Genomic DNA, 27,800 nt, shown 5'->3' on the forward strand with positions numbered 1-27,800 from the left:
GTGAACAATACTCTCAGGCATACTATCAGTGCAAATGTAGCTTCAAATTGACAGGGCTGATCTTATCCTGGTGCAGATCTTCAAAAGAATGCGTTAGCAGGTCACATCCAGCTCTGTGACTGCAGAATTGCGTACCTAGTTGTTAAATGTCACCTGGAGAAATTGTTTTTATAAATAAGGCAGTACTTGGTTCAACGCACAACTTGTCTCACTTCTGCTTGCTTAAGCATTCGGTTACAAGCAGGGAACATATGAAAATAAACATTATTGGCTTTGAGATGGTACTGTGCCCACACCTACAAATTCCAGAGGGGTCAACAAGAACCTGACACTGAAGGTTTGTTTCTGACAGCTCACGCAAGACCATCAATGCTCACCTTCATGCACTAACAGGTCTTCACTCAAGGGTACTTCTGAATTGCAAAGGAGAAGACAAGTAAGCCAAAGGTCTCAGAGACCTGCCTACCTTCAGACAGCCCATTCCTTGGCCACCCCAGGAAAAAAACCCAGTCCTGATTTGTCTCCTCCTGCAGTAACTCCACAGCAAACCCTGCTCTGGACACTCAGTACTCCCACTGCACACTATTAAAAGAAGTACCACAGAGACAAATAAAAAGGCAGAGGAGATGATTAAGAGGGATAAAGAGGCCAAAGAGCACCAAATATTACTAGCAGCTAGAAGTAAAACTCAACCATCACATCACACCTTGCCAGAACTTTACATGAGATACTGCTTGTTTTCTACCTCCTTCTCTTCTCTACAATCATTTTTAAGTTGCACAAAGACAAAAACCACATATATCTAACAGTCAAACCTCCTGAATTATAAGCTTAATAAAACTGAAAAAGAAATACTGCGAAATCTGTTTTTCCTCTTTCTTGGCAAGGTTTCTGTTCATGTTGGTATCATGACTGGCAGCACTGGAACAGAAGTGTTTAGCAGTGCCCTAGCCCTGTTTAGCTGTGTACAAAAGTCCTCCTGACACATCAGCAGCCAGGTTTAAGAAACATGACCAGCTTTAAGGTAACTGACGTTGGAAAAGCAGAGTTCAGCAGTGAGGCTCAGAGCTCACACATGCTCCTGGAAGCCCAGCCCAGCCTTGAAAGACTGCTTAGAAAGAACCAGGCTGTTACAATACTGGGTCTTTGGCCATTAGTTCTGGCTGTACCATGAAACTCACACTATTAAAAGCATTTGGCATCCAGCACTCCGAGAACAGTGCTACTTGCATCAGCTGCTGTGCCACGTTCTCAATTCCTTTGTCTTTCTGTGAACAGGACCTCCCAAAGCACGCACTTTCTACAGCACCAGGTATGAAAGGGTGAGGTGCTGTGGGTATCCAGCAATGCTTCTGCTCCATCCTGCCCTGAAGTACTGTCAGCACTTGGACATCTCTATTATGCACTCAAGCGCAGCAAAAAATAGCTATAATTGTCAGGCACTCCTTACTCTCAAGTACAAAGCAGCTCTGTACTCTATAGCTTCAAGAAAATGGTCTCCTGTATGAGTCAGCTACTTGCTAAAAATCTTTATGTGATTTCAGTTGCTTCCCCTTACAGTAAGGCTGACACCTTGCGATGTAACACAGCCGTCTGACCTCCCCCCCTGCTTTGTATATAGGGAGACATGCATGGGTGCATACACAGCCACCTATAGATGGTGATGTTACGTGCATTCCTAAGAGAGGAGGAATAAAGAGAGAGCCTGCCTCAGGAGAGTCAGAGATCCAGCTCACAAACTGAAAGCCTACCTCAATCTGTTATGTGACTGACCATAACGCCCAGCTTTAAACACCCTTTTGAAGCACTTTCTCCCCACACCAGCACCTTGCTATCACCAGCAGGGAATTCGTTTCAGTTCGTAGTAATGTCACTACGAACTGCCTAGCAGGCAGCGCTTTGTAAAGCAGGCTAGGGAAGCTTTAACCCCTTTGTGCCACACGTGTGTCTGATGAAAAGGATATACCAAGCAAGACTATCAATAAACCTGGCTGGACGTCATGTTCAAAACAGCACACAGAGCCACCTGCAGGCGTTTCGCTTGCATAGTGGATTTCCAGGAGGAGAAATACAGGCTATGAAGCAACATGCCAGAATTTGCATGGCCAAGTCAGAGCTTTGTGGGCTCAGGATACCCCATCCAAGCAACACCACGGCCCTATCAGCAGCCTTAAGCAATCATTACACCACTTTATCCACTCCTGGAAACAAAACTCCGTCCTTCGAAGCACCGAGCTCATCTCCAACGCTGAACCTGCACGACTCCACGCACGCGCGCTCCCTAGCACATTTCACGACAGCGCGCCTCGCTTGACGGCAGTGTGGCTTTTACGACAGCGTCGCAGCTCTCTGCCCTCCCGCCGGCTGCCGCGCTTGACGGCGGCGAGGCGACGATGGCGTCTCCCTTCAGCGGGGTGCTGCAGCTGACGGACCTGGACGACTACATCGGACCCTCACAGGTGGGTGCTCGGGGGGCAAACCAACGCCCGGAGAACCGCGGGGCTCGCCCTAATCTGCTCAAAGATACTGGCAGGGCAAGGGTGCTGCTGGGAGACAAAGCGAGGCGTAGCTGTGGAAATAGGACGAGGAGCCGTGCATAACCAATAAAAATGGCACAAAAGGCTGCAGCGCCCTTGGGACTCGATCATAGAACGGTACAGAAATCTGCAAGCAGCCCTTCCGAGGTGTCAGAGTCCTTCCGACACGGCACGGAACTTCATTAGCAGTGCTGCAGTGGCCACGCCTCCATCCGTTACAACGTGCAGTGAGGGATGCGGGCTCGTCTGTCAGATGCGAGGGGGGATGGCTTTGCAGGCGAGCCTCTGTTCCTGTCAGGGCTCCTTAGAACACAGCTCCGTTGTTCACAAGGAACGCGGTCTCCTCTGGCTTTGGTGTGATGCTGACAAAGTGTTCATTCTGTAAAAAAGGGGTAAGATCCTGCCTTTCTGCTTTCCCTTGGTGGTCGTAGGTACAGACGGTAGATCCAGCATAATTTAAAGCGGAGTAATAGACATGCACTCTAGAATGGTTGCTTGGGTTTGATAATTCTGGTTTATTTTAAACCTGCCTTCCACATTTCATCGCTCGTCTCTTCAACTTCTGTCTTTTATTTCTCTTTTAGGAATGTATCAAACCTGTAAAGGTGGAAAAAAAGCCTGGGAAAGCAGCAGCTAAGATCAAAATCGAAGCTGATGGGAGCTATTTTCAGATCACTCAGGTATCCTTGACTTTTCTTTACTAGTGTAAAACATCCAGACAATGCTAATGGATTGTTATGTATTTAAATAGGACACAGCTATTGAAGGACCAAGATGTGAGAATGCTGATAACAACAGCAAAATTTATTACCAATCTTTTTTTCCAAATTCTACCTTTTTAATTATTAGGTTTTGTAAGTCAGTCTGGTTTTGTTACATGCTCTGAATCACTGACATTGATTACTAGTGGGTTTTATTCTAAGAGCAGATAAGCTGAGAATTCTTTTTTTGCTATTCTAGATTATTTGACACAATGTCTTTTCTTATTCCATGATTTCATACAGTGGAGTCCTTACTCAAAAAAAGAGATTAAATTAGATACTCTTAAATTTTGCTCTCATTTTTTTATATTATATTTTTAACATTTGTTAAACAGCATACAGAATTTGTAAGCTAAGTCATGTGAAGGGGTTTTCCTGTTTTCCCAGAAAAGATCACAGAATCACAGATTAGAAAGTATCACACACTGATACTTTGCCATACAGTTCTCCCTTCAGTATCTCTGCAAGTTTTGCACACACCAAAATTACAGAACATTCACCATCAATTTAGAATATTAATACATTTGTAATCTGGTTGCACAATCTCTTTAGAAGGAGAGAAGTTCAAGATTCCTGTGACAAAATGGTTGCAGTATTCAGTAGTACAAGCAGCATCTGGTAGGGGTGGCAAAGCTGGCATGCTCTCTGCTGTGCAGTGTTCAGTGCATGCTGGAGGTTGGTACTTCAAGGCTTAGGATCTCTGTGGTTTACGGTTTTGTGGTTAAAATTGCAGCTGCAGTCTGTAGCAAGAAGGACCATATTTGCACCTGGGAAAGAATAATGCCAATATTCTAAAGCAATGTCAGCCCACTTGGTAGCAGAAATGATTGTGGCCAAAGCAACTGTTTTATATTTAATGACAGGTTATTGGTCTTGCTGAAATTTTCCTAAAGTTTCTCAACATATTTGCTTAGGCATGCCAAGAAATTCCATGAAGAAGGAAATTCTTCTTTCTTTGAAGAATCTTCTTTCTGTGAAGAAATCTTTAAATCTTCGAATTTCTTCAGAGATGCAAGCTTCAAAGATGCCTATCTTCCTCCTTGTCTTAATTAAAAAAATAAAAATAAAAAAAACTTCTGCTCTTGATAAGCCAGGAGGGTAAAGAGGACAATATCTTTGTTACTAAACATAGTAAAGATGAGAAACTGCTACCTGCTCAATTCTGTACTGTGACCAAAACTGAGTCTCATCTGTTTCTTCCCAGGATGGAGGAGCACAAAAACTGGAAAAGGCTAAAATTACTCTGAACGACTGTTTAGCTTGTAGTGGCTGCATTACATCAGCAGAGAGTGTTTTAATCACTCAGCAGAGCCATGAAGAATTCTACAAAACTCTAGCTTTTAACAAGGTAGGTGATGAGACAGGGGTAAGTAGGCTGCAGAATTAATAGATGTTAATGCTTTGGTGTGATGCATCTGCAGAAGCACACATTGCAGCTGTACACATAAAACCTGAATACGCTCTCAGTATAGAGTAGATTTTTTCTAATTTCTAAAAAGTTGTCATAGGTTTGGAAATAGCTTTTTAACATAGTAAGTTACTGTATTAGAAACTTGGGAGTAATACTGGGAGATATTTGCTGAAGTTCTAGCATGCTGCAGTACTGCATGTGCTGTATTAATACTGTCTCAACAGCTCTTTTCTATTATTATTTTATTTATTTATTTTTTTTAAGACTGCAGCTCCCAACGAACAGAAGTTGGTGGTGGTTTCTGTTTCACCACAGTCCAGGGCTTCATTAGCTGCAAAATGTAAAATGAGCGTTCTGGAAACAGCAAAGAAGTTGACTGCATTCTTAAAGAGTCAAGGCAAGTGCTGCACTGTGCCCTACCATCACAGAGGGGACTGCTGGGTGTACATCAGGCACAGCTTTTATGAGCTCACGAAGGGGATATGAATTAAATACAAACTTTGTGCAACTTCAGTCACAAAATAAACTTGGAGTAATGGAGGAAAGGAGCTTTAAATTATTCACATGCCTCCTGTGACTTCTGCTCTTGTCTTACTGTGCTGATGTGCGGGGGAAAACGGTTCACTCTCAAGCACAGATTGATAGCTGTAAATAGGACGTGTGGCTTGCTGCTTGTATCTTCTTTGTGAATTTTAATATGCATGCTGTACCACTTAGGTGTGCACTATGTATTTGACACAACTTTCTCAAGAAACTTCAGCCTGCTGGAGAGCCAAAAAGAGTTTGTAAAACGCTTTCGAAAGCAATCTGAAGACAAAAAGGCTTTGCCAATGCTAGCTTCTGCCTGTCCAGGTACAGTACAAAATTAGTTACAGGAATAATAGGATGTCATTCTAATAATACATCCATACAAGAACTCAGAAAGCTACTCAGAAAAGTTCATATGGATTAATGTGCTTAAAGTATTACTCTTTACAAAGAGATCTTGGTGTTAATAGTGGTAATGGTCTATAGAAATACCTACTGAGCTCTATAAATGGAATTGTTACACCTCTTTTGTACAGAGTCTGAAAATGGTTATGAATGGGTGGCGAAGTTGGGGTTGATGGGCTGTGGGCAGAGTGAAGGGGTGCTTATTATTTATATATACATCTTTTTATGTATATTTATTGATTGCAACTATTTGCCAATTATTCTCTCTTCAGGTTGGATCTGCTATGCAGAGAAAACCCATGGCAGTTTCATCATTCCTTACATCAGCACCACTAAGTCTCCACAGCAGATCATGGGCTCCTTGATAAAGGGCCATTTTGCAGAGCAGCAGGTAAGGTGTATTGAACACAAGCTGATACATTTTCCTGTACTGTTTACATTAAAGATCAAAGATAATTTGTTTTTATCTTGCAAATTGCCAGCAAAGGCACCATCACTCTCACTTCTGTGATACCTATGGAGAAACCTGAACTGGGACAGCAGCACTAAGTTCACTCTTCATGGATTACTTAAAATCTTTGTATATTATTCTGAAAGTCTAAGGAATCTGATTTTTCATGATTCTTGTGCTTATATCTCACTTGTTTCTGTGTGTTTTTTTCCTGCTGTTCAAGGCTGGTGAACAAGTTAAAATAAATTATCCCAGAATGAAACTTCAGTCAGTGCATACGTGCAGATCATGTCTTGTCTAAAAATTGCTTGCTCTTTCCCAACTTCATGTTCTCTTTCAGTTTTACTTAGTTCTGTTCTCAATCTTTAACCTTTGGAACCTTTCCAAGTGTAAATTTGGTGCTTAAAGACTAGTGCTATAGCCTAGAATTGTCCAGCAGCAAACTTAAGCACCATGTATGCTTGTATGATTTATTGTCCATTAATGAGCACTGGCTTAACAGCTGCATTAAACAAATGCTGACACGAGCATACTTGTTACAAAAAAATTGGCAGCTGTTAAGAATATTTGGCACAAGATAGTGAAACAATAGCCTTGAGTCAATGACATATTTCCTCAGTTTGTACTTATTTTGCTGGATGGCCATGAGGATTTTGTCCAACTTCTGATCGTTTCTTAGTTGCTGATGCAGGGGCTGCATCTTAGTAGCGTGGAAGAAACATGTCATCTAACTGAACAGTTAGGATTTCTTCACTGATTGACTTTGGATCATTTGCACTAGGAAAAGCGGGGGGAAAAGACCATGGAAGACCTTATGGTTGTCATTTTCTACAGACTGGAATTGGGTTCTGTGAGAGAAAAAATAATTTTTTTTCATGTTCAGTAATAAAGGGTAGCATTTCCAGAAGCATGGCACTATTAGTTTCATCATTCTCATTTATACTTGGAAAACACCTCCCACTAGACAGTTTTGATATTGACCAATGCAACTGCTTTGTCTTTCTCCAGCACTTACCACCCAATAAGATATACCACGTAACAGTAATGCCCTGTTATGACAAGAAGCTGGAGGCTTCAAGGCCAGACTTCTTCAACCAAGAGTACCAGACTCGTGATGTGGACTGTGTAATCACCACAGGTAAGCAGAGCCAGAGGCAGCCTACATCATTTCTGAATTGGTTTTAATGATCCTTTGTCAGTGATGGATGTAATGCATGGTTAGTGCTGTATAATTTATCTCCAGTAATGCCAGTCATGTCCTGGTAAAGACTTCATATGCAGGCTTAGATATTGATCTGTGGATTTCATTTTTCTTTATCTCCAAAATAAGCTTTTTGTACCTGTGGTTCTATTTTAGGAGAAGTGCTGAAGTTGTTGGAACAAGAAAAAGTATCTCTCTCAGATGTAGCTCCTGCTCCTTTGGATACCATGTAAGAAATCTCATTTGCACCTTCAAGCATGTTCATTTCCATTCAGTATCCATATCAAGATCAGCAGAATTCACTTTCTACTACTATTTTACTATGCATAAGTCTGCACATGTTGGCATTTTATGGGTTTTTTTGTGTCAATAATTTCAAATCACTACAGCTGTGCATTAAGTACTTTATCTACTGAATACAATGAACCTGTAACTACTTGCTAGATCCTAGTAGTCCAAGGATTAGCAGTTCTTACTCTAAATAATCAGAACTGCTAAAACTGCTCTGTAAGAGCATAATTGCAAAATGATTATGTAGAGAAGTACAAACTGTATCACAATCATTTACTGTTACAATATAGCAGGTAGAACCCCCATAAATTCTAATTGCAAACTTAGAAAAATGGAGGAGTCTAGGTCAGTGATACAAGTGTGCTGTAACAAAGGCTTTTACAGGGCTGTACTCTGCTTATATTCCTTCATTATCTGAGCTACTGTAAAGATTCTGGTATTGAAGCAAAATATTCAGGTCACATCTCATCATGTGAAAACATGAGAACTTGAACATGTGCAAACCAGATGAGACTTCAGTTGCATTAACTGAAAGTTAACATCTGGTTAAGTGATGACTGCGAGGATCTGAGAGACTGTAGAAATATTGAAATCAGATTTTAGCCCTCTGAATTGACATTCAGTAGTGGTTCCACACTGATCACTAAACCAAAGCATTCTCTTTCTAAGAAATGTCTTTGTAGCACTTTATTATCATACAAAGAGAAAGGCTACATATGTAGCAACCTTTATACAGTATTAACAGTTACTGACAATGTGGTTCAAATCTACTGCTCAAGAGTTTTCAGAAGGGATTTTGATAGCCCAGATATGCAGCAGATAGCACACACATAGGACATGACAGTGGTCTACTGACAGCTGTATCCCTTTGCAGATGTGACACTGTGGTCTATTTCTAAATAGGGTTTAATTTTTTTCTCAGTCCCAGCTGAGTGCAACTGGCAGCCTTTGCTGAGGAGATGCCTGATTAACACGTGTATGTTCCCAGAACTATAAGCAGAAGCGTCCTTACATGAGGCCTGTTTCATAGTTCTGCTTTCATTGTTTTAAACATTGGTCACTTCTCTGCTTTTGTGTATGGCATGTAAGGTGTTCTACTAGCACAGATGTATGTATGCATTCTGAGTTTATTAATTCCTCCAGTATTGTCTTTTTCTAAAACGGTTTATGCACAAATTCCTTTCACATCTAAAAATCATCCTCCACTGTAATAAAGGTCTGCATGGCTGTGTCCCAAAAAGTCAACTTCAGCAGTTGCCCACATAGATAAGCATTTTGTTCTACCTGCTTTATTGTTACACTGCAGGCAGAAAATCAAGGAGATTATAAAAACATTCTGAAGTGTTTGGACTCAGTTAGGAAATAACATTATGGAAGTGTCAGTTATAAGATAGAACAAAATGTCTAATTACTTGATAAAAATCTCTGGCTAACTTCTTAGGAGTACATTGTGAGGGCAGTACCTCATGCTCATGGTGATAAAGTGCCTCTGTAACCTTTTGCTAGCTTTAACTTACTCAGTAAATTGACTGCTTATAAACAGCACGTATTCCTCAGAACTTGGAGCACTGACATAAGCAGTCCAATGGCTGTTGTTCTGCTTTATCCTCCAGCACGTGGAAAAGCCCATTGAGAGGTTATTACATTTGGCAGCGAGAATGAGACGAAGTGCCAGAAATCCCAGGACTTTTGCTGTTATAACTGTTTGCTCCAGGCCAGCACTGATGCTTACTGGCAGCCTCATTTTAAGAGAGTTGCAGTACGTGAGGCCAGACACACTGAAACATTTCATTAATGAAGCTCAGTTCCTGTAAACAAGATCAAATTAAAAATAGTTTCTGAATGCCATCACAGGCTAATGTGTTGCCTTCTGCAGTTTTTCTAAAGCTGAGATTTTATCTGCAAGAGGCAGCATCTTCCATTTGACTTGAAGCTATTTGGCCTGCATTCAAGTGATTTTCCTTCTGCAGCTGTTAGTAGGAAAATGCAAGTGTCACTGCCTGATGAGCACTTAGAAGCATATCCCTCATCTTATTATTCTCTCATAACAAAAGCTATTGTTGTAGCTTCCATCTGGTGAGCTGTTTTCAAGAAACACTATCTTGACCTCTGAATACTTGGTTGTGTTTTGGCAAATCAGTGGGATGGAATTATTTGTGCAGAACTTGAACATGTAAGCTCTGTTATTACACGAGCATGGCTGCTCAACACCAACAGTGTGCTGAACTCGAGGCAGGGTCCTGCTGAGGACAACCGTGTACAGGGCAAATGCCCTGGCATTGTGAGGTTTGTTCATCTGTACACTGTCTAACTTTAACCACATGAAACCACAGCAAATAAGGTTTCATCTCTGTGCTTGGAAAGCACAGCACCAGAACTTTCCAGAAGTGTTCTCTCCTGTCCTGGCAACCACATATAAGTACCTGGTTCAGTAACGAGCTCAGCTTTTGTTGGTATTGCAGAAAAGACTTCAGGACTGCTGAAATGTCTCTTGATGAGTTCCCTCTGATTGCGTTTTCCAAGGGAGGCATAGGCCACGCAGATCCATATCGCCCATGCTTCATCATTTCCCTCCTTCCATTTCTAAGCATAATCTAAGCTGTTTGTAGATCCACTGAACAGTAAACTAACAAAAAATGTTTATTTGGGACTTTTCAGGCAATTACCCTCTAACTCAAATGTTCCCAAATATTTTTGGTGTGTGAAGATTAAGTTGGCAGCAGGGTCAGATCCAGTGAGGGTGTTTCCACAGAGTTTGACCCAAAGAACATTAGACAGCATAGGGTTAAACCCACAGAGCCTGAAACCATAAATAGTCTGTTCCCAGGAGAAAGGGAAAGGATTGGAGCTCAAAGGGAGCTGGTGCCTGGCTTGTTCTGCTGCTTTTGAATTCCCTGGATGAATAATTCCACTATCAAAAGTCTCACAAGACTCGCAACATCATGTTTCTATTAGCAGTACCGAAGACATTTTGGCACTGAGCTAATGAAACTTCTCTTTGTTTGAAGGAGCAGTGGGCTTCATGCTGTCTGTTCCATTGGATCACTAAAACCACTTCTTTCTTTCCTTTCCCCAGGTTTAATAGTGCCACAGAGGAGGAACTCACTGGCCACTCAGGAGGTGGCTCTGGTGGCTATTTGGAGCACATATACAAGTATGCAGCCAAGGAACTCTTTGGCATTGAAGTGGATACAATTCAGTACAAACCTTTAAAGTATGAAGTTTAAAGCTTTTACAACAAGTACTATTTTTTTTTTATTGCAATTCTTTTTATGCTGTTATCTTTCAGATGGGTTTCACTTTCTTTGCATAGTTAAACATTTTTCTTTGAGGCATGGGAATCAGCTTCTCACTCCCACAGTTGCTGAGCCATAAATCAGCCAGCACTCTGTGCAGCCTGGCCTTTGGAGACTCCGAGCCCCTTCACCACCCACACACTTTTGGCCTGATGGATTTTCTCAGTATCAAGTTGCAGACAACTTTTAGAGCAATTTAGAAGACAGAGCACACAGGGATCTCAGTTGTCTCAACTTCAATCAGGCTGATAAAAGAGCTTTGTTACTAATCTAGATATCACAGAACAGAAAAATCTCATGTCAGGACTTTGGAGCTGTGCTGTAACTGTTATGGTTAAGACAGAAAGTCACTTAAGTTTGGGTACAGAGGCCAAAAAAGCTGCAATTCCTGCTAGCTTCCCAGATCTTAACGTAGCATTTGTAATGAGTTGTATCCTTGATAAGCATTATTAATGGTCAAAATTCTCTGGCGTACAAAACAGTCCCTCACAGTCTCAATACAAAAATAGTAAAAGTCAAATTACTTTTATCAAGAACAGGCATCTCCACTAATGTTAGGAGTCTGGAAGTTTTCAGTGGTCATGTGCTCCCTAGTTTCATGATCCACTGCAATTTAAAAGCTTCCTTCAGTGGTCTCACTGACGTATGAGTTGACTGAAGCCAGCTGAGGTGGCCTGTCACAATGAAATCTTAGCTCAGGTCTCATTTGCTTAGGTTGTAAGGATTTATTCAACACGGGTGTTCCTCAGCAAACTCAGTTCAGCGGGTGCTCAAACAGGAAACGTCTGAGAAGGATTTATAAGCTGATTCCTTCATCTGTTTTGTTTGGGTGGCAAAGAATTAGGACAGCTTTCCTGAGTAAGAATTCACAAAGAACTTTGTTTCAACACAGGGTTCTTTGAAGTTTAATATAGAAGTTAATTTGGATAAGACATTTTCTCTCTTCTTCCTCAGAAACAAGGACTTCCAGGAGGTGACACTGGAGAAGGATGGAGCAGTTCTGCTCCACTTTGCCTTGGCATACGGGTTTCGAAACATACAAAACTTAGTGCAGAAGTTGAAGCGAGGGAAGTCACCCTATCACTACGTGGAAGTCATGGCCTGCCCATCAGGTGAGACTGCACAGAGACTTCCCTGTTACAGCCTATAGCTGTAGGAATCACACAAAATTATAACTAAAATATAAGAAACATTGACAGCTTCTCTCATTCTTGATACTGTGGCAAAACCTTCAAACACCCTTGGAACGTGATAGTCACAGCATCAGAGTTCAAAGCAGCATGTATGTTTTCCTAACTGGAAGCTAGCAATTCTTCAGGATTTAAGTCATTACAGTTAAGTTCCATGTTGAAATTTTACAAATAGCTCTTTTAAAAAAGCCCTCCTGACTTTAAGCTCTATAGTACATCAAGACATTCATCCTCTGAAACTGCACAAGTGCTACACTTCCAGAGAATGCTGATTGTTGCTGGTGGAAGTCTTTCTTGCCATCTCTAATCTGCTGCTTGCAAGATCTCAATTTTTCCCCTTCAGGTTCTTTTTGAATCTATGAGTAAAGAGTACACTGAGTTCTAACCTAGCCTAAAGCAATGCTGAGCTGCCACTCTTGGCTATCTGCAAACAACTGCTCTATTCCAGAGGCCCCATGCAACTTCCAACCTAGAAGGCTGCTCAGCACCAAAGAGTTAAGCACTGCTTAAGGCTTCCACACACTGTGTAGCCCAACATTTATATCACACCTACAGCCCAACAACAACTTCAGAACACGTTCTAAGGACGTTTGCCTTACCTTCAGTTGAGGCTGCAGGACTGTTCTCACCTAGCTACCATTCTGGGCTCTTTTTTTGTGGAAAGAGAAAGAATCAGCCCTCCCTACTTCTTATCTTCTCTTTCACTGGCATTTCCCAGGATGCCCTGGAGCCTTCTGTCACAGCTGGGCTGAATTAGCACTGGTCACACTGAGCCAATCATCTCCCCTCTGGGGCTGCTACCTGCCCTGCTGGTGATAGTTTACTGAGGAATAAACCACAATTTTCAGTGGTTTGAATTTCTGTAATTTTCATTTCTGTAGCTGTTCACAGGTGGAAAGTCAGTTGTTAATTCAATTTTTATTTATTTTATTTTTTTCCTGATAAGTAATTTGTAAAACTCTGATGTTTTCCTACTTCGTTGTACTTAGGTTGTTTAAATGGAGGTGGCCAGATCAAAGTGGAAGGTGAACCTAGCAAGGACTGGCTTCAGCAAGTTGAGAAGCTGTATGAGTCTCTTAAGACTGAAATTCCAGAGGAGAACCGGACTGTAACTGCCCTGTATGAGCAGTGGCTGGGTGGCACTGAGTCTGAAAAGGCAGGGAAAGCTCTGCATACAGAATACCATGCCGTGGAAAAAGCAAGCGCTGGATTTAACATCAAGTGGTGAAGGCTGATGCTGGAAGCAGACTGTGAAGCCCAGATATACTCAGTGCCTTTTAAATTGATTGTATCTATGATTCTCAAGAGACAGCCAAAGTTCTGTGCCATCGTTTCTGTGCCATCACTGGGGAATTGCAATTTCTCACTCTCGGTCAGGGAGGAGAAGGTAATGTGCATACAGGCAGGCAGTGTTAATTCCTCAAGCTTTATGACGACTGAAGTGATATGAATAAAAACTAAACAGTGATTACAATTTGTTAAAAGAAGCACTAATGTATTTTTGGATTAAATCTGCACCCTTTGCAATCCTATTCCTACCAGAACTGATGGATTTAAGGAACTGAAGGACTTAGTTTGGACATTCTCCTTTAGTTACAAATGATCTAATGAGGCCTTGGGCTCTGTGTTTCTGTGTCACTGCCCCTGACTGGATGCCCTTGAAGCACAGCTGCAGCATCTTTGCACTGTCAGAGTGTGAGCCCCAGCAGCCTGCAGTTGTGAGAGCAGCAGCATCTCCAGGGCTGCTGTATGGCCTGCTGAAATGTGACTTGAAAGAATGCTTAAAAAAACAAAAAGCCATCTACATCTACCCTGGCTCTGAGTCAGTTACTGATTAATAATATCCTTAGAATCAGAGAAAACCATTTTTACATCCTATCAAGTGAGAATGGCTGGCCAGTTTTTGATAGTCTTTGGTGTGTCTGGAAGGTGTCAATTTATAAAGGTTAACAGAAGACTGAAGGATGTAAGCATTACTGCAGGTAATTACCAGAACAATCCAAGTGGCTAGCAAAAATACACCTGGTTTAATGCTGTGTGTTGTAATGCCTTGCCAGGTGACGTGGATGCAAATAATTCACTATGAGATTATGTTTGCTTGTCTCACTGTCTGCATTTCTACATATGGATATTTCCTGAACTATTTATGAAAAAGTGAATGAGTAACTGTTTTTGTCTACTGAATCTGAATGTCAGGTTTCACAAAGTGGCAGTGTGCATAGGAAGGTGGCAGTGGGAGGTTTGCAGCTACACCTTATGAATTCAGGGTGAAGGGATGCTGGCAGATGTGGAACCACCTTGTGCCTGCTGCAGCTGCAAGTGAGTACAGCTTAAAAATCACATTCTCACTTAATATTTCTCCTTTTCCCAGTTACTGCTATGTGGGGAAGAACGACTGCAGGAAGTAAAATGGATGAAAACTGAACGCAAAGCAGCCACTTTGCTTTGCTCTTTCAGAACAAAAATGGAGCTGGTTACTGCACGTAGCCCAGACTAAAACCTTGGCCAGGCCCTCTTCAGAGATAACCCTCACTGTTCCTGCAGACCTTGTGCTTAGGGCTGTCAAGAAGCAAAGTTGTCAGACCTTAACCTGCCTCATTTAACAGCTTCTCTGGCAGCCCTTCCCTGCATCCCCTCCAGTCTTCATTAAAAATGAGCCAACAATGTAAAAGACAATTGTAATGGTTTTAATTAAAGGCTTTACATACTTCAGGTGTTGCTGATCAATCAGTAGATTCACAGTGTTCATAAGGCAAAAATCTCCCTTGCTCCCCCTTCCTTTCCCCACTCATTTTGCAAGCAGTGGTTGTGCTGAATGCCCTTTTCCATGTGTAGTTCTGTAAGGCTGTTATGCTAAACCATAACATTGTTATCTACAGCAAGAGAGAGATGCCAGTGCCAATGCAAATTAAGCTAATAAGCTGAAGTGCTGAATCCATAAACTTTATACATCGGTGCAAAAGAAACACGTTCTGTTTCTACTGAGAACATGCACATCCAGAAGTGCACAATTAAGTACAGCTGAATGAGCTGCAGGTTAAACAACCAAGGATCCACATTTTGCCTTCTCCAGTGACCAGGTTACTGAATGCACAGTACTGAAGCTGTCAGAGGACTCTCCACCAGAGCACCCCATGCAGCTCCCCCAGGTATTCGTTCTCACCATGGCATCAAGAATAGCTAAGATTTCACCTCTGAGCTGCACACAGCCGCTGCCAACATGAGCAAGCCCAGTGCTGGGCCAGGATCCCTCCCAGGCATCCCAGTGCTGCTCACAGCAAAGTACCCAGGCAGTGCCCAATGACACTGTTGGCATCACCTGCAGCTGCACCCTTAGAGCATCTCTGAAACGACAGCACTGAGGCAACTCGTGCAGCAGGGCTGATTCTCCCCCTCCTGGAGGGAAGAGTAAATTTTACCAACGTAACATTAAAAAAAAAACCAAAAAGCAAAAAAGAAAACCTCAATCAAGTTTCTAGCAAGGGAAGGAATGCCACAAACCAGGTTCGGTGCTACGATGCTATTCACAGTCCATGCATGAGAGGTTCTGAAGTTGTTTCTAATCCAGTGTCAGCGGCTTTGTACCAGCAGTCAAAAAGACATCGTACAGTGTATTATTCGGGGCTCATCTCCTCTATTTTCTCCACTGTTTGCATTTCAGCTGCACAAGCTGGGCCTAAGCTCAGCAACACCGCTCCGTGCATCACAGCACTGTGCACAACTGAGGTAAAGATAAAGGCAGAACGATGGGCTGCCCAGCAGCATCCTGCCCACACCACCACACGGGGTTGACGCAGCCAAGCACAGAGCCACCAGCACACCCTTTCTGCCCTCAAAAAAGAAAAAGGCATTGCTATGTTTTGTGATGCAACGCCCCAGCAAAAAACTTCATGCTGTTCTCAGACTTGAAATGAAAAAAGAAAAAAAAATTAAAAAATATGATATTGGTTTTGCACAACAGCACTGATTTTGCACGTGCCGCAGGCTGCAAGCTGCAGGGCGTGGGAATCCCATGCTGCCATCCCAGAGACACAGCAATGTCAATGCTTCATACAATAGCTTTCCTATGTTCTACCTTGAGAAAAAGAAATGTAATGGACACAGAGTGGTGCAGTTCCTGGGTCCCTGCCCTGTCCCAGCCGAGGGCTCAGGGACACCCGAGCGGGGCCATCTGTGTGCAGAGCTTCGTGCTGCACTGTGGGTTTTGGGCAGCAGAGCCCAGCTGGTGCCTCTGCTCCATGGGCCCCTGCGTGGTGGGGTGGTGCAGCCTCACTTCTTCTCCAGGAAAGGGGCGAAGAGCCCCCAGTCAAAGGCAAGCATGGCCTGGGGATGGGGCCGCTCCTTGGGCTTCTTGAAGTTGTCCTTCTCGGTGCGTAGAGCCCGCAGCACTTCCACAGGCTCCTTCCTGCCTGTGAACTTCTGCACAGCCTCCTCCCTGCAGGGGCAATGGCTGCACTGGGACTAGGGTGTGACAGACAGATGGGGACAGGGCTCAGCCCCAGGAGTGAGAGACACTGGAAGGATACTGGGTTACCCTTCCTTCCATCTGGGTTTGGTTTCCCATTTGAAAAGCCACTGGGAGAAGGAGGGGATGCAAGAATGGGGGCAAAAGCAACAGCATGGGGACAGAGCTGCTCCATCCCATCCCACTCAGTTCAGGGCCAACCCACAAGCATGCCCGCTGCACCGATGCTACTTACGTGACCCTGAGGAAGGGGTTATAGAGGAACTCCTCCTGCAGCGTGGAGGGCACCGTGGGCATATCCTCATCATCCCGCTGCTGTGAGGGACCAGAGGTGTCCAAACCCTGCCGGCACCCGGCAGCCCCCCACCATCCCACAGGGCACAACTGCTTACTCTGGCCCACGCGAGCTTCTTCTTCACCGCTTCGTTCTCTGGTTCCACTTTCAGGGCAAACTTCAGGTTCCGGACGGTGCATTCGTGGCCACAGAACACCTTCTGCAAGGGCAGCATAGAGCACCCAGTGTTATAAGTGCTCCCAACCCCACCGTGCCCCACATGTCTCCATCATTATTTTGGGGCCTCTCTAAGCTGAGGCTGAGTTTTTTTTTGGGGGGGGGGGGGAAGGGGGAGAGGAGGGGCACTCACCGTCTCTTTGGGCAGATTTCCCAGCACCTGGGTGAAGTTGGCATACATCTGCTCCGCTGTCCCCTCCAGGAACCGCCCGCAGCCTCCCACAAACAGCGTGTCACCTGCAGGGATAGGGTGAGCTGTTGTCCCCAAAGCCGGGGGTACAAAGGGTTCACCCTTGGGATCGGCGGGTGCCTGTCAAGAGTTACCTGAGAACAGCGCCGGTGCATCCGGGGACCCATCCTCCCACATGAAGTAGCACACGTGGCCCGAAGTGTGGCACGGGGTGAAGAGGCACCGCACACGGATGGCCCCGAACTGCGGGGATGGAGATGAGCGCTGGGCACGGGATGGGCTCACAACCGCCTCCCTCCCCCTCCCCAGCGCCCCACACACCGTCAGCTCCTCGTCGGGGGCCACGCGGTGCGTTAGGGCCCCGATGCGCTCATCCGCACCGTACACCCGCAGCCCCGGGCACAGCCTGACCAGCTCCTCGTTGCCCCGCGCGTGGTCCCTATGGTGGCAGAGGGGCAATGGGCACCGGGTACCCCCCACAACGGGGCTCTGCCCGCGCCCTCCCAGCGTCGGCGCTTACCAGTGGTGATGCGTGCTGAGGATGGCGCGGAGAACAACATCCTCCTTCCGGACGATCTCCAACAGCTGAAAGGGACAAAAGCGGGGCGTGAAGGGAGGAGGTGACAGCGCAGAGCCGGGTCCGCCCCTCGGCACGCAGAGAGCAGCGGGGTCAGCGAGAGAAAAACCTCAGTGCGGCCGGGACGGAGGAAGGCGCTGCGCCCCAGCGCTCGGGGCGGGGCGGGAGGGGCCGCTCCGCGGGGCGGGGGCACTTTATGGCCGATGGCTCTTTATGGCCGATGGCACTTTACGGCCGCCGTCCCCGCAGCCCTGCCCGCCGCCTCCAGCCCGCAAAGCCCCGAGAGGAAGGAAACGGCCGAGCGAGAGCGAGGAACGCGCAAGCAGAAGCGATACCGCCGGCACAGCGCGCAGCCCCGGCGCCTCTCACCCGTTTGGGGACGGCGGCGTCCACCGCGACCGCATCCCGGGTGCTCTCCTCGATCACCAGGTACATGTAGTTGTCCTCCAGCACCGAGATCACCTTCACCTTCATGTTCCGCACAGCCCGCGGCTCCACCGCCGCGCACCCACGCGGGGCAGGACGCGCGGAACGCCGCCCCCACCTGCGGGCAGCGCCGCCCGGCGCAGTGCGGGCAGCGGGGCGGGGCTCGGAGCTTCCTCCTCCTCCTCCTCCTCCTCCTCCCGCTCTTTCGTTCCCCCCCTCCTTCCCACTGTCATTCCCTCTTTTCTTCCTTTTGTTCTCTCCTTCCCTTCCCTTCCCTTCTTCCCTCCTCTCCTTTTCCTTCTTCCTTCCATTCCCTCCCCTTCTTCTCTCTGCTCCCCCAGCACAGGGGTCGCAGTGCAGTAGGTGCAGTGTCCCCCCCCCGTAAGCCTCCAGGGCTGAGGCAGTAACTGAATAAAGCCTCACATGTTCCCAGATGTGTCACACTGGCATTTAGAAGAGAGCTGCTTTAAGTTGGCTGACTTGAATCGCTGGTACAAAGAAATAAGAACTGGAGATGAACCTTTTCCAGACTGCCACACTGTTTACAGCTGTGTTTATTTCCTCAGCCGCCAGTACAGTCATGCTTAGTTGTAGCAGCACAGCATTTAAGAAGTCAGTAACATTTTAGGTACCTTTTTTTTTTTTTCCTGAAATACATTTAAAAAATTATTATTATTTTTTTTTTAACAAATAAAGAAGTGGTGCTCCACCAAACCCTGCTCACACACTGCCACTTTAGAACAGCAGACCCGGGTCACAACATGGAATGCAGGTGGTAATGAGCTCAGTACAGCACTGCAGGTTAAGCATTAACCACAGCAGCACACTGCAGCTGCTCCCACTGGAACCTCCCAGCAGACAAATCCCTCCTTCCTTTCTGTGTACAGCTACAGGTAAAGTGCAGCTCACACTCAGGAGCATGCAAGCAGGCTTCAGCTAACAGAGAAAGGGCAGAAGCAACAGTGCAATCTCTGCATGGAAAAGTTACTGCAGCTTTACGCCACTGGGAAGTGGTTTAATGCAGCCAGAAGCGGCACTTTGAATAAGCGGCAGCATAGAAGGAAAGTTTAAATTTCAGTTGGCAGTTACTGCATTTTATTCCTGTTTTAAATGGAGACTGGTGAACGTCGCTTCAAACAGCCCCAGTGCCACAGTCTGCATTCCCATCAGGTGCCCACAATAGCAGGGATTTGTTCCTGGGTCTCAAGGTCTCCCATCCCCACTCCAGCCCTGAGCCATGTACCAACACTTGTAAAATGAGCTGCATGTGACACATGTGACAGCTTGAGAGCCAGCAACAGAGGGATAAATATTCTTCATCATAATATAAATATGCTGTAGAATATCTCAACAAGGGCAAAGTGCTTTTTTTTTTTTCCTTAATTAAAACAAACTAGAAACCTAAATAGGACTGTCTGAACCACGACAGATTTCTAAAACATCTGAACATCTAAGTTACTATTAGATGACAATAAAGTGACACAGGCAGAGTGCTCAGTCCTTCGGGACACGGAAGTTGTCCTTCTCTTTCCTGATGGCTCCCATGGTGCGGATGGGGTCGGTCTCCCCAGCGTGCTCCTGAACTGTCTTCTCCCTGCCAGGAGGGAACACCAAGAATGGTAAATGCAAAGCCTGCAAGATAAAATCTTGGCTATGAAGTCACTGCTACCACATTTTGCCTGCATCATGGAGATAAGTTTCATTTAAGACCAAAGACTCAGGACTTTGGCGTGAGCTTATCAGCTCCTGCACCTTGAGTGGCATCATACCACACCCATCTACCAAGCTGTGTGTGATGAAGGAATATTATCACACAGCAAGGTTTGTTCTAACTCCTGGGTCAGAGATGCTCACCACAACTCCCCATGTTTCACAGCACCAAGCCTCTGCCAGGACAACAAGTGTTTTACCCAACTTTAGAATGCAAGAGTTTTAAGGAGGGTCGTGAGGGCATCAGAATGTGTGAATCAGGAGAGTAATTTATGGCTCTTTCTCCTCACCTTTCCCACATCCCCCCCTCCAAACAAGGCTCAGAAGGGCCGTTCCCACACGTCCATACCTCACTCGCATGAAGGGGTTGTACGTAAACTCTTCTGCAATGGTGGAGGGTATGGTTGGCTCTCCACTGTCATATTTGGCCTAGAACAAGGGAAACAGTTCTGCCTGATGAGGAATGTTTTGGAGAACAAGAAATGTCCTATGGATGAGCTACAAAGGGTAAAGTGCTCCATCTAACTGCCTGATCTGCTCCTCAGCCACACCACTTGCAGGACCAAGGCACTGAGAAACCTGGGTTGCAGGTCCTGAGTCTTTCCTGGGACAAAGCTGATCCTCTTAGAGTGGGAGAAATTCAGCCTCAGCCTGTAATGGTACCAAGACATTCCCAAGAAGGGTCACATCTCCACAAAAAGCAAACTGTGCTTGCTATGCTGCTCACACCACCCTGTTCTCCAGCACATTGTTCCCCTGATTGCACAACTGTACTGTCACCTCTCATTCTCAACTCCCTCTCCTCAGCTTCTCTTTTTCCTCCACATTGTCCCCTTTTTTCTACCCCCTCAGAGAGGCTCCAGCAGCACCCAGCAGGTTGAGGGAAAGGATGAACATACTCACTTTGGCCCAAGCAAGCTTTTCCTGGATGCTGACATTGTTGGGTTCAACGTGTCGAGCAAATTTGAGGTTGTTGATAGTGTATTCATGACCACAGTAAACTCTCTAGGAAGAAAAAGTCCCGCATGGTAACTCTGAGGGCATGAAGGTGGACTGCTGGGTTCCATCAACGTTATCAACACAGCAGGAACAGAACCAACCCGCAGAACACACCAGATGCAGGCAAAATGCCAGGAGCTATGAGCCAGTACTACGTGCCATCTTATAGGTAAGCCTCATGAAAGAACCCAGGTGTCCCATCTCTGTCCCAGCCTTTGTTTCAATAAACACCCTCTGCTCTTCCCTCGTAAAACACAAATGTATTTGGAGTACATATTTCACTTGCAAAGGAATCCAGCTACTCAGCATCAAAGGCAGTAAAGCATGCGTTCCTTCAGTGCACGAGAGATGTTCTCATCGAACAACAGCATTATTGGGAAGGCAGTTTTCTTGAAGCCTGCAGTAGCTTCGGACTGGTTAACTTACTAGCACAAAAGTTTCGTACCGTTTCAGGATCTAAGCTGCCCAAGATCTCAATCAGTGCTCTGTACATTTCCTCAGGGGTTCCCTCGAAGAATTTCCCACAGCCAGCCACGAACAGCGTGTCACCTGCAAGCAAGGTGTGACATGGCATCAGGCCACAGTTCCTCACACCCACACTGTGGAAGTTAGGCTAGCTGCACTGGTAATAAGGAATGAATGCCCATCCAGAGCTAGGAGCACACAGGCAGAGGGGGAGCTTATTTCTCTGCAACACAGACTGCCAGTGATGTAACCTCCCAACTCCTCACCTGTAAAAACTGCAGGTGGCTCGGAGCTATTTGGCTTAGTCACATAATAACAGATGTGTCCAGAAGTGTGACACGGCGTACAGAGGCATTTCACATTAAGAGATCCCACCTGAGAAGAAGGCAGAAGACTAGAGCTTAGGCTACTGTCTGGTAGCATTTGTACCATTAGAAAAGAATTGCAACTTATTACAATGGCCTGGTAGTTCCATAGGCTAATTCTCACGCAACTGGCCAGTAAACATCAGCTCTTTTCTTGAGAGAGTCCAGCACAATAATTTTATGGTAGGGACTTGGAAGGGTGCTGTTTCCTCCTAGCAGGTGTTGTTATAAAGAGAACTGCCAGATTCCTTCATTTGCATGCAGAGTGACTCAGCGTCTGGTCAGCAGCAACAGCAAATAGATCCAGAGCAATGCAAAATCCTAAACAAAGTTAATCAAGCGTAAAAAGCGCCAAACAAAAATGAAGCTGAGGGGTAGAAGTGGAAGAAGCTCAGGAAAATGGAGGAATTACACACATTCATGAGGTTCATTCCCTCACAGCCTTAATTTGCAAACCTCCCCATGTTTTTTTTGCACTCCCTTCTTTGCTGCTGACCAGCTGTAGAAAGGTGCACCGCAGGACCAGCAGTGCCATTCACGCCAGCCTGCACATGTCACAGCAGTTTATGCAACCTGCCAGCTCATCTACAAACAAACAGCGACATTTCAGCAAACTTTGCCACTGTAGCTCTGAAAAAGCAATGCAGGCAGCTCGCCCTGCTGGCCCACTTTCTCTTCAGCCTGTATTTCAGCCTTCATTCAGAGAGGACCGCTTGCAATTCTTCAGTACTAACCAGGCTGTAAGCAGAATACAAGCCCTGTGCTTTCATGCCGTGGCTCTCACTACCCTGGTTAAGGAAGCTATCCAAGGAGAGACAGACACCCAGCATGTCCCAGGCAGTACAGGTGTCTGAGCAATACCAATGCTACCAACAAACTATCACCAGCTAGGAGACAAAGGGGTTATGGTACATAGGGCTAGAAAAGGGGGAAAGATATAGTTAAATCATCAACCACCTTTGAGAGGCATTAAAAAGGTTAAAAAAAAAAAAAAGCTGTGACACAAATGGAAGATGTCCCCAACCAAATCCAGAAGCTCACTCCCTTTACCTTGAGTGATGTCAGGTGAGACACTTTCTGTGTCAATGCTCCAACTCTGCTGTCTCCCCCATACACACGCAACCCTGTCTCCAGCTTTACAAGCTTCTCATTTCCTCCAGCATGGTCCCTGGAAGGTCAGAAAAATGGATTTTGGAAAGGATGAAGACAAACTGATTGCAACTGCAATGGTAATCTCCAGATGAACATCAGTCTCCCAGTATGCAGACATCTAACACTACTCACAGGGCACGCTACATCAGCACTAGGAAAGACAGTTTCTTTAAGTGCCAATTAGTAAGTGCTGGTGGCTGCAGAGCAGCAAGCTCACGAAAGATTTCAACATAGGACTTTGGTCACCATCTCTTCTGCAGCTCCCCTCAATTTCACACCTAGTTGGGAAATATCAAATTTAGACTATCACAGCCGACCGCCCATTAACCACAACACTGAGAGAGCAGGCTAATTGGGATATATGCAGTTCAGTGGCTTCGCTCCATTGCTACTCAGGTTCAACACTGCAAAACTGCTAAAGCTTTATGTCTCTGGCAGAGTTAATGTGCAGCCCTGGTAATGCTCCCACAACTGTTGACTATGCTTTAGAGGCATGTCCTAGCAACTCACTGCAAGTGTGCTGCCTTCTGCACTCTACGCATACACTTATTTCACTGACCAGCTGGAATAAGTCATCATTTTAAAGCCTAAAGGCACTGACACAGAGAACTTGCAGCCTACAGAATGTACCTGGTCACAGGAAGAGTTGCTCTTAAGAAAGTCTGGCTTGACCCCAAGCTTTCCCATCTTTGCTGTGCACTCAGCTACTTCATGCTGATTTCTCTGCGCTTTACCTTCTGGTGAGCTTTGGCACAAGAAAGGACCAGACCATGCTTTCTCAGAGCTATTCAGTGGCTGCAGACAAACAGCAGTTAGCATAGCTTAAGCATGCCCAGTCAAGCACGTGGGTATGCTCTAAGATCTTGCTATAAGCAACTTCAAAGCAGCCCTGTGTGTTCGCTCATGGACCCATGCACACTGCACAGACTCTGGAGATGCCAATACAGCAGACAGTTACCAGTGATGGTGTGTGGTCAGGACACTGGTCAGCTTCACGCCATGCTTTTTGACTGCATCCAAAACCTGCAGACACAGAGCACATCAAGAACATTACAACTCACATGGACTCCCTTAAACAACACACCTGGTGCCTGCTCCTTATGCAACTGCTACAAGGTTTAAGAGCCACACCTCCATGCAAAGGTCCTGCTGACTATGCAGAGAACTCATCTTGCAGTCACTACAGATCAGGACACAATTTCTCTGATCCAACTGGGCTGTGACTTAACCCTCAGCTCTATTTCCTCTTTTCTGCACATCAACAAACTAAAAGGGAAAACAAAATCAGGTCAGTAACTCCTGAAGGCAGGGAGAAGGTGTTTGAGCTCAGAAGTTCAGCACCTATGAAGCCCTGTCAGTACACAGGAGAGGCTAATATTTCCTGACTTTCCTCCAAGCCTGACTCACCCTGTGACTAATTCTCTTGTGTACGTGGCAGCATGAAAGTATTCTAGCAGTGCACCCATTCCCAGGACAGCAGGCAGCATTACCTTCTGGGGCTGCACAGGGTCCACTATTGCAGCCTCCTTCGTTTCCTCATCAATGAGGAGGTACATGTAGTTGTCAGTGAGCGCTGGAAGTATCTCCACCTTCATGTTGGCTTGGGTGACCGTCTTTGACTTCCTCTGCTCGTGCTCTGTGTGCAGGAAGACGGCTCGTACCTGCGCTGGACCTGGAGACCAAAAACAAAATTCAGGTCATGGGAGGATCGTGGTGCTTTGCAGCTTCACAGAGAGGGATGGGACACTGCTCACAGGGGTGTGGACATGCAGGCAAAGCGCTGTACCTTGATCAGAGAGAAGATTTCAAGGGGCAGGAAAACAGAACAGAGAGAGAGGAGTTGGACAAAGGTCAGCCTGGGACAGTGACTTTGCAAAAAAAAAAAAAAAAAAAAAAAGAGTACAAAATGTCATGTCACAACCAAAAGGAATTAAAAAAAAAAAAAGAGGAGAAATACAAACATTGCTAGAACAGAAGTATCTGGTTCATTAATTGGGGAAATCACAGCTTATGCAGTGCCGTGGAGAGAAGATGGGCTTTCTGCACAGCCAGCCAGATAGCAGGCGTGCACTGCACGGAGCTTCCTTGCAATGGGCTGCCTTGATGCAACAGCAGTGCTTCCCTATTTGCTTTTGGTTAAATGTTTAATAGAATCCAAGGAGCAAATCCAACTTCAGATGCAAATAACTTGGGCTCCACTTTTTCCCCACTTTTTCTCATAGATACAAAGTTCTTAAAGAAACAACCCAGTCACAAGAAGCTCTGCCATAAAGAAGAGACAAAGAAGATGATGCCTTCGATGGCTGGGGACCACACAGCCCTGGGTCTATGCACATACAGTGGAAGAGGCAGCAGTCCATAACAGAAGTCAGTTTACATCCACAGCACAGCACTGAAGGTGCCTGCACTGGTTTGGCTCAGCTCCTGTCTCATTTTGCACTGCTGACCCTAGGGCTCCAACACTTGGTGCTCAGGGAGAGGTCACCACGCTGCTAATCAGCCCGGCCCACTCTCCAAGCAGTCTCTGCCCACCTCTGATAAGAGAAAAGGGGCCTGGCAGGCTGACCCAGCCAGCACAGTGAGCCCTGAGCTCTGCAGAGACACAAGCACAGTGCTGCAAAGCTGAGAGCTCAGCTCTGAGCTGCATGTGCAGCAGATGCATCAAGGCCCCTCTGATCCTGCCCAGGGCATCCTCCCCTCCTGCACCCACCAGATCTCTTGTTTTGTGGAAGGTTAAATTAAATGCAGCGCTGAAAAGAATCCCTAAGCACAATAGCATAGGCATGCACTGGGGGTTTGACACAGTGGGCATGTAGTGCTGAAGGAAGCATCCGTACCTACCAAATGTTCCTTTGGAGCAGAAGCGTACTTCCAAAAATAATAATTAAAAAAAAAAAAGACAAGATAACAAACCCTTACTATTGCTTGGTAGGAAAAGAAGCCGAACAGTTGCTCCTCAGCTGCTCCCTAACTAAAAGCACTTTCGCTTTGGACATGTTGCCTGTTTGTGTACCACATGCAAACTGGAAAAAGAAAATTAAAACACAAGAAAGCAGAAACTTAACTTCAAGTTGAAGGAATTACTCACATACTTCAAATGCCTTCCTCCTATGAACCATTTCTAACCTTGGCCACAATCTCTCAGCATGTTTAATTCACAATTCTGGCATAACAAACAAACAAACTACACCACAGAAGGAAATGGTTTTCTAAAATGCAATTTCAAGAGAAGAATGAGAAAGCATCCGTGCAGCACGAAACCTATTCTCAAGTCCCATCTGCAGCTGAGCTGTGCCCTTCAGTCTGATCCAAAGCTCTCACGCACACCCAGCGCTGTTCTTACGAGCAGCTCACACCCAGTTCTGCTCATGGCAGCTCCCCAGCAGTGCACAACCCCTGCACCTAACACAGACAGCAAGTCAAGATCACATGCCCGTCCAAAACTATAAGGTCCACTGGCTCCATTTCCAGTCAGTTTTGCTCCATGTCCCCAGCAGTGCCCTTTGGATTGCACACCTCTGTTCAGGATGGGTTGCCAGCACAGCCTGACTCTTGGAAGGGCAGAGATTGCAGATGGGCAATGTTAATGTTATCACAGCAACAGGAGGCTGAAGGCAGGGAGGCAGCAGGTAGTTAAGCAATAGGTTCCTCCAGAAAATGCCTTGTGCATTTTGTTCATAGTATTTTGTTTTACTCTGTTTTACTACAAAAAAAAGGAATGGAAAATTCCTGTTCCAAATGAGGCTGTCACACACACGGACTGCACACACATTCCCAGGCGTTTATCTCTGCATTGCCCCACAAGTAGAAACACCACGTTTACTTTCTAGACACTGCACGCAGATGCTTTTGGACACCAGATGAGTTGCACCCTATGGGACTCCTGCTTGCTGCCCCGTATGCAGTCTGCAGCACCCAGCCAGGTTCAGCGCAACGCACGCAGGGTGCGCAGCCGCCCTACCGAGCTGCCTGCTCCTCGTGTCAGCACACTCAGGGACAAGGTAGCAGCGGGGCTTCAAGGCTGACAGTGGCTGCAGTGAATTCTGGCTCATTAAGGCCACGTTTTACATACAGAGGCACTGCTAGGCCGAGTGCTGATTCAAAGAGACGCTTTCAGAATTCAGGCCCAGATGTAAATGCACAGCCTAGAATTTTTTTTCCTTTTTTTTTTTTTTTTTTTTTACATTACTAATTCAATTTTCTATCTAACCCAGTTAAAATTCGACGCCTTATCCCTCAACCCCCAATCCTCCAGTGCAACCAGCCGCCCTCGGGCAGCCCAGCAACCCTCCAGGATCCTCCCACATCACTTATCAGCGCAAAAAAACCAACCCCACCACCACCAACAGCGCGAGGCTGCAGCTAAGCAGACACTGACCTACTTGGGGCTGTGAGTCAGCTTAAAACGCCCGGCGCACCCCTGAGCAGCGAAAGGAGAAGGGAAACCATCAGCAAACTGCGGAGCTTTGCTAGGAGGAGCGCCGCCAGCCCCCCGGCCGCCCACAGCGAGCCCCCGCAGCCCCTCCGCCTCCCCGTAGGAGCAGGTGGGCGCCGGGCGAGGCGCTCCGACCGCCCCACGTACCGGCTCGGAGCAGGGCCCCGGCTCCCAGCGCAACCAGGGCGGTGCCGAGGCTCCGCCAGCCCCCGCCAAGCATGGTGCGCTCGGCAGCGGCGCGCCCCGCCCGGCCCCGGTTACCTTCGCTCCCCGCCCAGCGGCCGGGTCCGGGGAGGGGGGAGGCGGGCGGCCCCGCTCGGCCCCGGCCCTGAGTGCAGCGGGGGCGGTGCTGAGCTGCCGCCCGCCCCCTGTCCGCCCGCTGCTCTCGGCACGCCCGGGCCTCGCTTATTATTATTATTTTTTTATTTAATTAA

General features: G+C 46.2%; 3 protein-coding genes across 13 annotated transcripts; 1 reads left to right on the plus strand and 2 right to left on the minus strand.

The window, feature by feature from the left end:
• The first annotated feature begins 2,316 nt into the window (after positions 1-2,316).
• CIAO3 (cytosolic iron-sulfur assembly component 3) lies at positions 2,317-14,783 on the plus strand. Of its 4 annotated transcripts, none has more exons than XR_014886721.1 (12): positions 2,317-2,459; positions 3,122-3,217; positions 4,503-4,646; positions 4,974-5,106; positions 5,427-5,561; positions 5,915-6,033; positions 7,102-7,231; positions 7,451-7,523; positions 10,662-10,799; positions 11,836-11,993; positions 13,061-14,053; positions 14,443-14,783. XR_014886721.1 is itself a non-coding variant. In XM_003210639.5 (11 exons), exons 1-11 carry the CDS (start codon positions 2,394-2,396, stop codon positions 13,297-13,299), a joined length of 1,431 nt encoding a protein of 476 aa, XP_003210687.3. In that variant the 5' UTR covers positions 2,317-2,393; the 3' UTR covers positions 13,300-14,783. The 4 variants fall into 4 exon arrangements, 2 of the variants coding, with proteins under 2 accessions (XP_003210687.3, XP_085093279.1); XR_014886722.1 differs by having other exon boundaries at positions 13,061-13,458; XM_003210639.5 differs by having other exon boundaries at positions 13,061-14,783.
• LOC109370172 (hydroxyacylglutathione hydrolase like) lies at positions 14,738-18,426 on the minus strand. Of its 2 annotated transcripts, none has more exons than XM_085237154.1 (8): positions 18,184-18,426; positions 17,758-17,822; positions 17,559-17,676; positions 17,372-17,480; positions 17,181-17,284; positions 16,929-17,030; positions 16,772-16,851; positions 14,738-16,532 (listed from the first exon to the last, which is right to left on the minus strand). In XM_085237154.1, exons 1-8 carry the CDS (start codon positions 18,286-18,288, stop codon positions 16,136-16,138), a joined length of 1,080 nt encoding a protein of 359 aa, XP_085093280.1. In that variant the 5' UTR covers positions 18,289-18,426; the 3' UTR covers positions 14,738-16,135. The 2 variants fall into 2 exon arrangements, with proteins under 2 accessions (XP_085093280.1, XP_085093281.1); XM_085237155.1 differs by having other exon boundaries at positions 16,194-16,506; positions 18,184-18,422.
• A 335-nt stretch (positions 18,427-18,761) lies between these two features.
• Positions 18,762-27,761, minus strand: LOC104913400 (hydroxyacylglutathione hydrolase, mitochondrial). Of its 7 annotated transcripts, none has more exons than XM_085237161.1 (11): positions 27,628-27,735; positions 27,310-27,351; positions 25,851-25,954; positions 24,422-24,603; positions 23,890-23,954; positions 22,830-22,947; positions 21,681-21,789; positions 21,395-21,498; positions 20,854-20,955; positions 20,300-20,379; positions 18,762-19,834 (listed from the first exon to the last, which is right to left on the minus strand). In XM_085237161.1, the coding sequence occupies exons 4-11, from the start codon at positions 24,524-24,526 to the stop codon at positions 19,735-19,737; spliced, it is 783 nt and encodes a 260-aa protein (XP_085093287.1). In that variant the 5' UTR covers positions 24,527-24,603; positions 25,851-25,954; positions 27,310-27,351; positions 27,628-27,735; the 3' UTR covers positions 18,762-19,734. The 7 variants fall into 7 exon arrangements, with proteins under 7 accessions (XP_085093287.1, XP_085093286.1, XP_085093285.1 ...); XM_085237160.1 differs by lacking the exon at positions 27,628-27,735 and adding an exon at positions 27,514-27,622; XM_085237159.1 differs by lacking the exon at positions 25,851-25,954 and having other exon boundaries at positions 27,628-27,734.
• Between the last annotated feature and the right edge of the window lie 39 nt (positions 27,762-27,800).

The sequence above is a fragment of the Meleagris gallopavo genome, chromosome 16 (genome assembly GCF_905368555.1).
Source record: "Meleagris gallopavo chromosome 16, MGAL_WU_HG_1.1, whole genome shotgun sequence".
Classification (NCBI taxonomy): domain Eukaryota; kingdom Metazoa; phylum Chordata; class Aves; order Galliformes; family Phasianidae; genus Meleagris; species Meleagris gallopavo.